Source organism: Zeus faber, assembly GCF_960531495.2.
Source record: "Zeus faber genome assembly, chromosome: 3".
Classification (NCBI taxonomy): domain Eukaryota; kingdom Metazoa; phylum Chordata; class Actinopteri; order Zeiformes; family Zeidae; genus Zeus; species Zeus faber.
This window is the reverse complement of record NC_137190.1, coordinates 1,507,822-1,520,321: the sequence shown is the minus strand read 5'-3', so window position 1 is coordinate 1,520,321 and position 12,500 is coordinate 1,507,822. Positions and strand designations below refer to the sequence as shown.

Here is a 12,500-nt window from a genome sequence, read left to right as displayed (position 1 = left end):
AGTGAAATAAACAGCCGCATCAAACAAGTCTCCTCAGCCTTTGGGCTTCTCCATACAAGGGTTTTTGAAAATAAAAAATTGAAGGTTAGTTCCAAGGTTGCCGTGTACAATGCGGTATGTGTCTCCACCCTGTTCCAGTGGGCAGAAACATGGACCCCAGATGGCACATCACCAACCTGGAGGCTTTCCACACAGGCTGCCTACAAAAACTCCTGGGAAGATCGAATCCCCTATACAGAACTTCTCTTTGTGACCAACATCATCTGCATGGAAGCAGCAATGGCTAAACATCATCTCTGCCTCAAATGTCATGTTGTCCACATGCCTGACCACTATCTGCCCCAGCAAATCCTCTACGGCCAACTCAGCGGTGCAAAACGGGCAGCTGGCGGACAAAAGAGGCGTTACAAGGACTACAGCAACGAGCTACTGAAGCGCTGCAACATAAACCCCAACCCAGGAGAACCTCTGGCTCCTGATAGGACGGCCTGGCTGGTCACCTCTACCAGAGGGACAGAACAACTACAAAACAGCATCCAACATAGGAGGAGCCAGAGAAGTGCCCAATGACACCAGCGGACTGCTGCTGTTACCCCAACATCTGGGCTCCCATGCTACACCTGGGCTGACCCCCCCACCCCTCCCCTGGAGCAAGAGTCATCATCGGACACGATGGACAGCTACGACAGTGTGTGTGTGTGTGTGTGTGTGTGTGTGTGTGTGTGTGTGTGTGTGTGTGTGTGTGTGTGTGTGTGTGTGTGTGTGTGTGTGTGTGTGTGTGTGTGTTGTGTTGTGTACATGGAGGACAGAACACTCTTTGACTTCACAGGTCGGTCACGTGGCTCCGCTGCAATGTTGGACAGCGAAGGAAGGATATGTGAGCATACATGTTCATCTCTCCCTCCCGTCTCCTCCCTTTTCTCAATGCTCTTCTTGTGATGTAACCTCTGTCGCTCTTCACCTACTTTTTCTGGAAAACTCAGTGAATAGTTCACTGATGTGATGTGTGTTCATTCAATGGAAATGTTTGAAATGAATGTTTTAGGCATTAAGGTGGTAATTACTAAGATTACGTCATTTTAAAAATCACATATTTGATACTTAATTTATCAGGTACTTTATAAGAATCCGCCATTCCATGTATTCACATTGTTTATGAGCTCCTCTTTATGCCGTCACCATCGTTGGTGGCGGGATCCGCCTTTCCCGGCAACAATTCAAATCGGACTGTACACACCGCAATGCTCTTACCTTGAACTTTGACCTGGTGCGGCGTGCACGCCGGGCAGGGCAGCACGGTGAACTCCTCCGCCTGGTGCATGGAGTAGTCGGTGCTGGCCACCACAAGGCGGTCCCCCGGCCCCCAGCCCAGGGGCCGATCTGCCAGCTCCAGGATGCTGCTGTTGGACAGAAGGGCGATGGAAACGGAGGCCTGAGGACGAACTGCAGGGGAAGCAGAGTGCGAGAGACAACACTCTCTGGGAATCACAGTAAAATCAGTTTGACAGACAGCACATCCACTCCTCCCTCTGATCCTTCACCTCCAAGAAGAACCCTGAACAAGACGGAGGTCACAATGGAAGATGCACTCCACAACCCTGAACCACGGTTGATGGGGGGGGTCCTTCTTCGGCCCAAACTGGATAGACTTGGTGTTTCTAGTTGTCAGTGTGTGTGCTACTTGTTTCACAGGGTGAAATCCTCCTTTCAGTCTGGCCATTACACTTTATAGTGTCTGGTGTGATTAGAACCACAACTACTACTACTAAACACCTCCAAAACCCCCTGACACTTAAGCTTCTATGGCAACCTTGCAACCCGGCAAACGCCCAAGCGAAATCAGAACCTCTCACACTTTATGTCCGGAACGGCTAGAAACGCCAACAAGAAGCGTAACTCTCTGTAGTCCGATGGAGTCGCTTGCTTGCAGTTCAAGCTGTTACTCCAGCACGTCCCGAATGAGGCAGGTCTTCTACAGATCCTAAAATCTGCTCATGTTTGCTGAGCGGAAGAACGCAAGGTCCAAAAGATTTAATTTTGCATAATACGACAAAAGAGCAGGAAGGCTGTTTTTATTGCTTGTTTGTTTTATTTGTTCGTTTGTTTGTTTGTTTGTTTTTAGCGTGAATTGGCCGTCGAGATTTCATTGGGAACAGCTGCATCTACTGTATATGGAGCAAAAACAAAACTACTCAATGAATCTGTCCCTGACAAAACGGGGAGGTTTAAGAGGCTGCAAAAATGTCTGCAGTTGCTTAAGTCCCAAGTTTTCCATCCATGTCACCGCAGAGGTTCCTTGGAGGAAGGTTGTTGAGAACAGGAGGAAGGTGACGGGAGCAGTTGATTGTCTTCTTGTTTTTGTATTTTTTCAAAGTCTTGGCATTGAGTCACATAAAATCAGCCGCCTGCTTCTGCTTTGGATCCGGAGGAAAAAAAAAACAAAGTAAAGAAGAATTAGAACGACAGTGCGTAGAGAGAGAGAGAGAGAGAGAGAGAGAGAGAGAGAGGGAAAGGGAGAGACAGAGAGAGAGGGAGACAGAGAGAGAGAGGGAGAGAGAGAGAGAGAGAGAGAGCGACAGAGAGAGAGAGGGAGACAGAGAGAGAGAGAGAGTTGGAGGCAGAGATGGAGGTAAAGGAAAGGAGGGGGAGATCTGAATAGAGAAGGATACAGAAATAGGAAAAGAGAGAGCGCTTGAGACATAGGAGATAGGAGAGAAGGAGAGGGAGGGAGCGAGAGAAGGTAAAGAGTGAGGGAGATAGAGAGTGGAGCAGACAGCTTTCAGAGCTCCTGTCTGTTCTGTCGTTTCTGATCCATCAGCTGCAGGAGACAGGAGCATCATGGCCGCTCTGCAGCCGTCCACTTTAATCTGGGACTCTGGTTTTTACCCATAAGCAAGTCTGCACAGTGTGTGTGTGTGTGTGTGTGTGTGTGTGTGTGTGTGTGTGTGTGTGTGTGTGTGTGTGTGTGTGTGTGTGTGTGTGTGTGTGTGTGTGTATGTGTGTGTGTGTGTGTGTGTGTGTGTAGGGTAGGGGGCGGGGGGGGAGAGACACTGTGGACAGAAGTGCTTATTGTGGGATGTTGTCGTTAGACTTAAACCCGAAAGTCAACAGTCTTACTGGTTTCTGTGTTCTGACGGAGTAAATCAATGCTCCGGGAAAATTCTGATCTTCCATTTCTAAACATACCCTGAGTATTTTTTATTTTACATTTGAAAAGAGGTTGACACCGGGGGCAACCAGAGCAGACCACATGGTTGATAGTGGCCCAAATGTGGTTGCCCGGGGCAACTGGGCAGCTCTTCTTGTTGAGGTGCTGGATATTCCAAGTTTAGAGTCAGAGCCAGGAATGTCCCACGGCACAGTGGCTCGGTGGTAATTCCTGTTGCCTCACAGCAAGAAGGTCCTGGGTTCGGATCGTCGTTCCAGGTCCTCTCTGTGTGGAGCTTGCATGTTCTTCCTGTGATAGTATGTGTTTCCTCTGGGTTCTAATGTTTCCTTCCACCATCCAAGAAGTGCATGTGAGGGGTTTCTACTCTGTTAGTGCCCCTGAGCAAGGCACTGGCAAAAGAGCTGGAGCTGGGCGCTGCACTGCAGCTGCCCACTGCTACGAGGTATAGGATGGGTCAAATGCAGAGCATTGATTTCATTGATCCCCCTTAAGGCCCCCACCTGTTCACACCTGTCACACTTACAGTAGCTGCAAAAATCCACCCATCGCTGCAGCACATCTGTGCCCGACAGAATTCCAAACTCCAGGTGGCTGGAGCTTTAACAGGTTTGTTCACACATACCCAGCTTGCCACACAGGAAGCGGACGCGGTAGTTGCGGCAGAGTCCGTGTGCCTGGTCCTTGTTGAGACAGACCAGGCCGTAGTCCTTATCGACCCGGTGAAGGACGTCCCCCGTCTGGTTGGACAGGGTGCCGTCATGGGTCTCCGCCTGGTGGAGGGCAAGAGAGCACAAATTTAAGTTTGTTCAGAGCTGATGAAACAGATTTTAAATCTACATAGTTATCACAGATACCTTCAAATTACACTCACTTAACACTTTATTAGGAACACCTGTACACCTACTGATTCATGCAGTGATTTGATCAGCCAATCGCGTAGCAGCAGTGCAATGCATAAAATCATGCAGATGGGGGTCAGTAAATGTTCACAATAACCATCATAATGGGGAAAATATGTGATGTCAGCGTTTTCCACGTAGCATGATTGTTGGTGCCAGACGGGCTGGTCTGAGTATTTCTGTTACTGCTGATCTCCTGGGATTTTCAAACACAAGAGTCTCTAGAGTTGACTCAGAATGGTGCGAAAAACAAAAGACACCCAGTGAGCGGCGGTTCTGCAGAGGGAAATGCCTCGTTGATGAGAGAGGTCAACGGAGAAAGGCCAGACTGGTTGGCGCTGACAGAAAGGCTACGTCACTCAGATGACCGCTCTGTACAATGTGGTGATCAGAACAACATGTCAACACAACACGTGGAACCTTGAGGTGGATGGACTGCAACAGAAGACCACGTTCTACTTCTGTCGGCCAAGAACAGGAAGCTGAGGCTGCAGTGGGCACAGGCTCACCAAAACTGGACAGATATACACAGGAAAAACGTAGCCTGGTCTGATCAATCTCCATTTCTGCTGAGGCGCAGACATAGGGTCAAAATTTGGTGCCAACAGCGTGAATCCATGGACCCCACCTGCCCTGTGTCAACAGTCCAGGCTGGTGGTGGTGGTGGTGGTGTCATGGTGTAGGGGCTTTTTTCTTGGCAGACTTTGGGCCTGTTAATACCCATCAATCATGTCTTGAATGCCACAGCCTATCGGAGTATTGTTGCTGACCGTGTGCATCCCTTCATGGCCACAATTGTCCATCTTCTAACGACTGCTTCCAGATTGATGATGCACGAGGTCACAAAGCAAAAGTCGTCTCAAACCGGTTTCATGAACATGACGATGAGTTCAATGTTGTTCAGTTTCCTTCCCAGTCACCGGATCATAATCCAACACAACACCTTTTGGAAGCGATAGAACGGGAGATTCGCAGCATCAATGTTCAGCTGACAAATGTGCAGGAACTGTGTGATGACATCATGTCAACATGGAGCGGAATCTCAAAGGAATGTTTCGAACATCTTGCAGAATCTTTTCCGAGAAGAAAGGAGGCTGTTTTTTAAGGTAATTTTTGCTGCATTTTCACTGTATTAGCTTGGACAGAGACAGGAAAGGCAGGGAGGTCATGCAGCAAATGGTAGAGTCATTTCACTGTAAATTATTGGCATAAGCAGAAAAATCCATAAAGATTGTCTGCGAATGAGAGGCAAGGCCCCCACTCTATAATTAACATGTAAAAAAGAGCAATCGCATTCTCTTATCACCCGAAACCTCCCCTTGTAATTCTATCGGCCCAAGAGGGACATTCAGAAGACATAAACATAAACCTGAGGAGAAACAACACAGGATGCGTACGGGAAAGTTACCAGAGAGAAGACCTCCTGTAACTGTCACAGCCAGCTCAGCATCAACCAACAACTCATCCAGACTTTGAAGATACACATGATGTACGACGGCCATCTTTGAAGGGAGTGGGAGGGAAGTGGAGCAGATGGATCCACACGCTACGTGGCTCTCTGATGGACGGGAAACATTCTGCTCTGTCAAGATCCACATCGTGGTGACACCGAGATGTGGTCCGATGCCAGGGAGCGGCATTCGACGGAAGGCCGATTCATTGAGAAATTTAGGGGATCGGCCTCTCTGTAGCTGAGGAACCGTCTCCCCGCTGAGATACAGAGTGCCGGGTCCTTGGGAGTTTTTAAAAAGCAAACTCTTCAACCAGGCCGCTGCATCTCGACACCTAATTATTCATTGTTTGACACTGGGTCATATTCACACGCATTATAAGCATCATAATTATTATTAAGGGAAGATATGGGAGGTAAAGTAAAGACCCTGCGCTGCTCTCCTGCTGTACTACGCCGACCATCACAAACTAATGAGAGGGTCGAGTCGTTGGGATGTTGGTTTTATGGAAATCGGGGCGGGGGGGGGCCTTCCATGCTTATCTCCATGGAAGGCGAACAGCTGCTGGTTTATGTGGTGTTTGGAGCCAAGCCGGGCTCACATCCACTGAGCTGTATCTGAGTCCCAGCAGCAGGACAACGGGCAGGCTGATGACCCAGGGCTGCTGTAGGGGGTGCGAGGCTGGCTGCAGCACTCCTGTCCGGCATGCCCTGACTCCACAGTCATTGTTGGTGTGTGCGTCTGGTCATAAGATACGATGAGATCAGATAAAGCTACTTTATTAATCCCCAAAGAGATATTCCAGAGTTGCAGCAGCCATGACATCAATGACGAAACACACATCATTTACAAAAACACACCATGTTTTTAAATATATACATACACATATGGGGGGGATGGTAGCTCAGGAGGTAGAGCTGGTCGTCTAGTAATAAGTAAAAGGTTGCTGGTTCGATCCCTCCTCCTGCTAGCATGCTGTAGTGTCCTTGAGCAAGACACTTAGACCCCTAATTGCTCCTGATTGCTGCGTCCGTCGGTGTTTGAATAATTGTAAGTCGCTTTGGATAAAAGCGTCTGATCAATGAAATGTAATGTAATATATACACATACACACATATATACATACAGTACATACACACACATATGCATATGTGTATATACATATAAATATAAAATATATATATATAAATAATAATAATAAAAAGAAATAGAATAAAATATAATTGAACTTAGTGAAAGGTAAAGCTCGAAGGTGAAGTTAAAATGTGTCTTGTGCGTGGGAATCAGAGGAGGAGTTTCTGCTCCTGGAACAGGGCGGAGTCATCGTAGCTGCTGCTGCGCTGCAGGAATGAGCTCCTGTAACGTCCTCCAGGAAGGAGCCTCTGGCTGAACACACTGTGTTGTGAGCAGCAGGTCGTGTAGGGGCTGTGCAGTGTTGTCATGACGCTGAGCAGCTTGTGCAATATCCTTCTCTCCACAAGCAGCTCTAGGGGCCCCAAAGCGGCCCCCATCACAGAGCCTCCCTCTTCATGACTTTGTTCAGTTTCTTGGAGTCTCTGGCTCTAAAGCTGTTGCACCAACAGACGACGGCAAAGAAAACTGCAGGAGCCACAACAGACCGGTAGAAGATGCAACATGCTGCTGCACACATTGAAGGAGCTGAGCTTCCTCCAGAAGTAAAGAGATGCAACCACTGTGTCCTTTCACATTCAATTCACTCAGAATCTGGGTAAATGCTCTTTGCTCTTTATTCTGCTGGTTGACTGTGTGGATTAAACAGATGAATTTCCTTCAGAAACTCATTTTGTTTCTACGATCAGGACATGGCGGAGCCACACTCTCATATTAGCAGAGTTAATGGTGTTTACCAAGAGATGAAACAAGTGTTAAAAATATCAGCAATAAGATGTAATTTGCAAGCAGAGGAGGCCGGAGGGGCTGCCGTGCTCGCTGCTCCTCCTCTGAGAGCGGCCTGGGCGTGGCAGGAGCCCAACGCTTTCAGCTTTATATACATATCAGCTTCTTCCCCTTGAAATTGGAACACTTTTGCTTAATTACCTTGTTATTGGCAACAACCTGTTCTGTCTTGGCACCAGCTGCTTCTATCACGCTGCAGCTTCAGGATCTTACTTTGCCTCGTCCTCATCTGACGCTGCGTGCAGAGCACTGAGGACTGGCAGAGGGCTGCTGCCATACGCTACAAGTTATGCATCATTATTTGAGAAGAATTTTACAGATTGTCAACACGGAATTCTTCAGGAAACGGTGCCGCTGCCAGACAAGGTCAGAACCACGTCCAAGAATAACGATGAACTACCGCGTTGTGTAAAGATTCAAATGAGATGAAATCTCTTTTCAATTAAAGCTCCTTCAAATCCTTCAGATGGCTCCTGGAAAATGTTGAGTTTGTATCTAATAGTGGTCAGTTTTAATAATGCACCACAACTATATGTTGATTAATAATAATACCACAGAGACAGTGTGTGTGTGTGTGTGTGTGTGTGTGTGTGTGTACCTGCATGTCCAGTGGACTGCTGCACAGCCGCTCTGGAAAGGCCTTGTACAGGTCAGCTAGTTTCTCCCAGTCTCCAGATCCTCGCTCGTCGTCCCTGTCGAACCACTCGGTCCATTCTGCCTCTGCACACACACACACACACACACACACACACACACACACACACACTGTGGTCAGCAGCCCATCTGCAGATATTTTGTTTGGGCCGCTCTTACAACTGTCAAAGAATATTTGTAGCAGGAAACTGAAGCTCGGCCTCCATCACTGCTCTTCGTCTGATGGTGCTGGAATGAAAGCACACCAGCTCAGAGGTGGAGGGGCAGCGTGTGTCAGCCAGCACTTGATCAGTGTTATCCATTCATCCATCCATCCCTCTATCCATCCATCCATACATCATCCATCCCCCCATCCATCTATTGTCCATCCACCCATCCCTCCATCCATCCACCCATTGTCCATCCATCCACCATCCACCCATCCATCCATTGTCCATCCACCCATTGTCCATCCATCCACCATCCACCCATCATCCATCCATCCACCATCCATCCACCCATCCATCCATCCATCCATCCATCATTCATCCACCCACCATTCATCCACCCATCCATCCATCCATCATCCATCCATCCACCATCCGTGCATCCATCCATCATCCAGCCATCTGTCCATTTATTTATCCATCCATCCATCCATTCATCCATCCATCCATTCATCCATCCATCCATTCATCCATCCATTCAGCCATCATCCATCTTTCTATCCATCCATCCATTTTCTTTCTTACTCTCACTCATGAATACAACCCCACATACCTAAACTCCTCCACTGGGGTCAGCTGTTCTCCCCCCACCTTATTGGGGTGAGATCTTATCCTACCACGTCACACTCAGCTGCAAACCGTGCAGTGCATGCTGGGAGACGGCAGCCTAACGAGGCGAAGAGGAACACATCATCCGCAAAGAGCAGAGATGCCACCCTCACACCCTGCAAACTGGATGTTTTCAGCTTGAGAGCCTCCCCCCCACTGGTGTCCACCGGGGGTCCATGAATTGGCAACATGACAGGCCCCGCCCGTCGTCTGCCACAATCCCTAGCAGCTGCTTTAAGCAGGGCCCGTTCCATCTCCATGTGCTCAGCCTCCTTCGGGATGTGGCAGAAACAGAAGTCCTCTATCAGTCTTTCCCAGCAAACCTCCACTTCCTGTTTGGGCTTAGTTCAGCAGAGCTCACCACCATTGACCTTTGGCCCAAGGTGCTCTGGTACCAGGTACACTGCCTCCTAGTGGCGGAACACGGTGATTGTTAGGGACGGTCCCTGACGAGCACAGAGTCCGAGGACCAAGTTCCACACGGCTCAGGTTCAGATCGGGCCATTGCTCCTCATCACGTCCCTCCAGGTTTCTGTGAACCACATGGGCGTTGAAGTCCTGCAGTAGAACTATGGAGTCACCAGGCCGAGTGTTTTCCAGCACCACCCCCTCGTGGGTGGTGGTGTACTCTGAACTGGTGCAGACAGTCCTCCCTGCGACTCGTTGATGTATGAACTGGCTGGTTCAAGGCAGACAGCTGACATGTTTTAATGCCATAAGAACATTATTATTATGGCCCTCTTTCATTCTTTTCAGGAACCCCTTTCACTTTATTCACCTTTTCCTGTTCCTTCAGTTTAAATGGAGTTGAAATGTGTCATATCTTACCTTTTATTCTCTCATATCATCTTATCTTACCTTCATTCATAAAGTGGAGCAGTGTGTGAATGGTGAGGGATTGAAACAGGCGTCACTTCGCTGTCTAGCAATCAGACATATTGATAAATAGATGATGCTGCTCAGACAATGACATATGGCAGATCACATGGGGTTTCCTCCACCTCACGTCAGTAAGGACCCCCACCCAAAACATGCACCCATCATGGTCTGACCAGCGATGGACACTTATCACCTGGTCCCCGGGCGCGTCCACGAATGCTGCCCACTGCTCCTGGCTGTGGCCCCGGAGGAAGGACAAGCCAGGATGGTTAAATGCAGAGGAGCCATTTCACTGGCACCATCCAAAGCATGTGCATGTGTGCGTGTGTGTGTGTGTGCATGTGTTGTAGTGTGGTGTGTTCTGTGACAAATAAAGATTCTTCATTCATTCTTCATTCTTCAATAAAGCGGAGCTGACAGGAATTTAACAGTTGTGTGGAGGTGTGTGTGTGTGTGTGTGTGTGTGTGTGTTTGTGTGTACCTTGCACCCACTGGCTGCTGGTGGTGATGGTTAGATATTCTCCGTATCCCGACTGGAAAACACGAGAGCTTCGCGCCTCAGAAGAAGCCTTTGTTCCTGCCGACACAAACACACACACACGCACACACACACACACACACACGCACGCACACACACACGCACACACACACGCACACACACACACACACACACACACACACACACACACACACACACACACGCACGCACTCGTCACACGCACGCACACGCACACACACACACGCACGCACACACACACGCACACACACACACACACACACACACACACACATACCAGGCTCGGTCTCATTCCAAAAGTGTTCATATAATATGTCAGATATCTTGAATCTCGACTGTTTTGGACAAATAGAAAACTGTAAATTGTCTCAAATTGAAGAATAAATGACCTGTCGTTTCTGTCAATAATTATGTTTAAAACTGTTAAGGTAGTGATGACATCAGCATCAGATACCTGCTCAAAGTTTTCATTAGACTCTGAAAGTTGGCAGTAAAATATGTGTCTTTGCTGCTTCCCTGGTTCTATAGCAGGTGAGAGCTGAGCCGTGCAGTGAAGCCACGCAGGGAAGCTCGTCACACGGCGTTGACCACGGATACGTGGAAGACTGTCCAAAAACAAATTGATCCTTGAGGCATCAAGCAGCGTATTTACTACCAGAACAGAGTCCAACGCTCCCACAGCTGATGCCGAGTTGTTGCTTAGTGATTTCATTTCCACGGCGACGGTATGAACAAAAATTTATTCCTGGTTGCCATGGCAGCCGTCGATGCTTAAAGTCCCAAATAACTCCACTGGGGGGGGTCACCTTGGTAAACTGCGTGGTCCTCCACCGCAGAGGAGACGTCGCCTTTCACAACGATGAAGCTCCACGGGAAGCTGAGGGACAGAGATGGAGGGATCAGATGGAGGTGAAGTGGGGGGGGGGGCACAGAGCGTACAGCGACTGGACAGAGTGATGGACGCAGAGAAAGAGAGGGAGGAAAGTGTGCAGGTGATTTGATGGAACGAAGGAAAGGAGCAAGTGAGAAAAGAGGGAAGGAAGGGAGGGAGCGAAGCAGGGAACAAGGAAGAAAGGAAGACCGGAAGGGATGGATGAAGGAAGTAAGGAAGTAATTAAGGAAGGAAGGAAGGAAAGAAGGAATAAAGGAAGGAAGGAAGGAAGGATAGAGGGTGAAGGAGGTCTACAGACACACAACAGGCTGACAGATCCCAGGTCTGCAGGGCATTGTGGGTAATTATGCTTGCTATCACTCTGTTAAGCTGAGTTGGGGGAAAGAGGTGTGTGTGTGTGTGTGTGTGTGTGTGTGTGTGTGTGTGTGTGTGTGTGCAGAGAAACTGTTTTCTAATATTAAATGAACTGGATGGAATCCCCCCCCCCCAAACCACCCAGCTGAGCATCATTTGGAGTCGTAACTCCATGAAGGATAAAAGGATATCTTATTAAAGCTGCTCCTCAGGTGCACTGCCTGCCAGCCACCCACAGGGGGCGATGGCAGAGGACCCAGGCTCCACACAGGATTCCAACGTCTCGCATACGAAACAACAGCTAATGAGTGAGGACCCCCCGGGGCCTCTGGAAGGACCCCTGGGGAAGCCCCACACCCTACGCTGAGAACCACTGGTCCATCTCTGATGAACGACAACAGAAAGAACGACAACCACTCCCCCCCCCCCCCCCACTCTGCGTCCTCTGCAGCGTTTCTAAAGTCTCAGAGGAAAAATACAGTGTCAACAGCTCTGGGATTTACTCTTCACTTCTCACACACACACACACACACACACACGGTACAGTACATTTGCATTCCTCTGTTTTCCCCAAATGCCGGTGGAATGGTCGGGTCTTGTTTGGAATGTGTGTGTGTGCGTCGAGCGGCTAATTGACACCGTGCGGCGCCGCCTCTTATCAGAACACTGCCTCCCTCACGTCTCCACAGCATTCCGCTCATATTAACACACACAGCGACGGCTCGGCTTCCACGCTGTGTGTGTGTGTGTGTGTGTGTGTGTGTGTGTGTGTGTGTGTGTGCGCGCGTGTGCGTGTGTGTGTGTGTGTGTGTGTGTGTGTGTGTGTGTGTGTGTGTGTGTGTGTGTGCGCGCGTGTGCGTGTGTGTGTGTGTGTGTGTGTGTGCGCGCGCGTGTGCGTGTGTGTTGTGTGCGTGCGTGTACGAGTGTGTGTGTGTGTGTGTGTGTGTGTGTGT

General features: G+C 49.0%; 1 protein-coding gene across 1 annotated transcript in view; it reads right to left on the bottom strand.

Annotated features, from left to right (window-relative positions):
• Positions 1-12,500, bottom strand: part of cemip (cell migration inducing hyaluronidase 1) — a gene marked incomplete at both ends in the record, with an annotated part of 68,961 nt that overhangs the window by 41,740 nt on the left and 14,721 nt on the right. Inside the window, 5 exon segments of the mRNA XM_079997941.1 lie at positions 1,252-1,443; positions 3,792-3,939; positions 8,035-8,156; positions 10,266-10,361; positions 11,108-11,178. Coding sequence (XP_079854067.1) covers positions 1,252-1,443; positions 3,792-3,939; positions 8,035-8,156; positions 10,266-10,361; positions 11,108-11,178 — 629 coding nt within the window.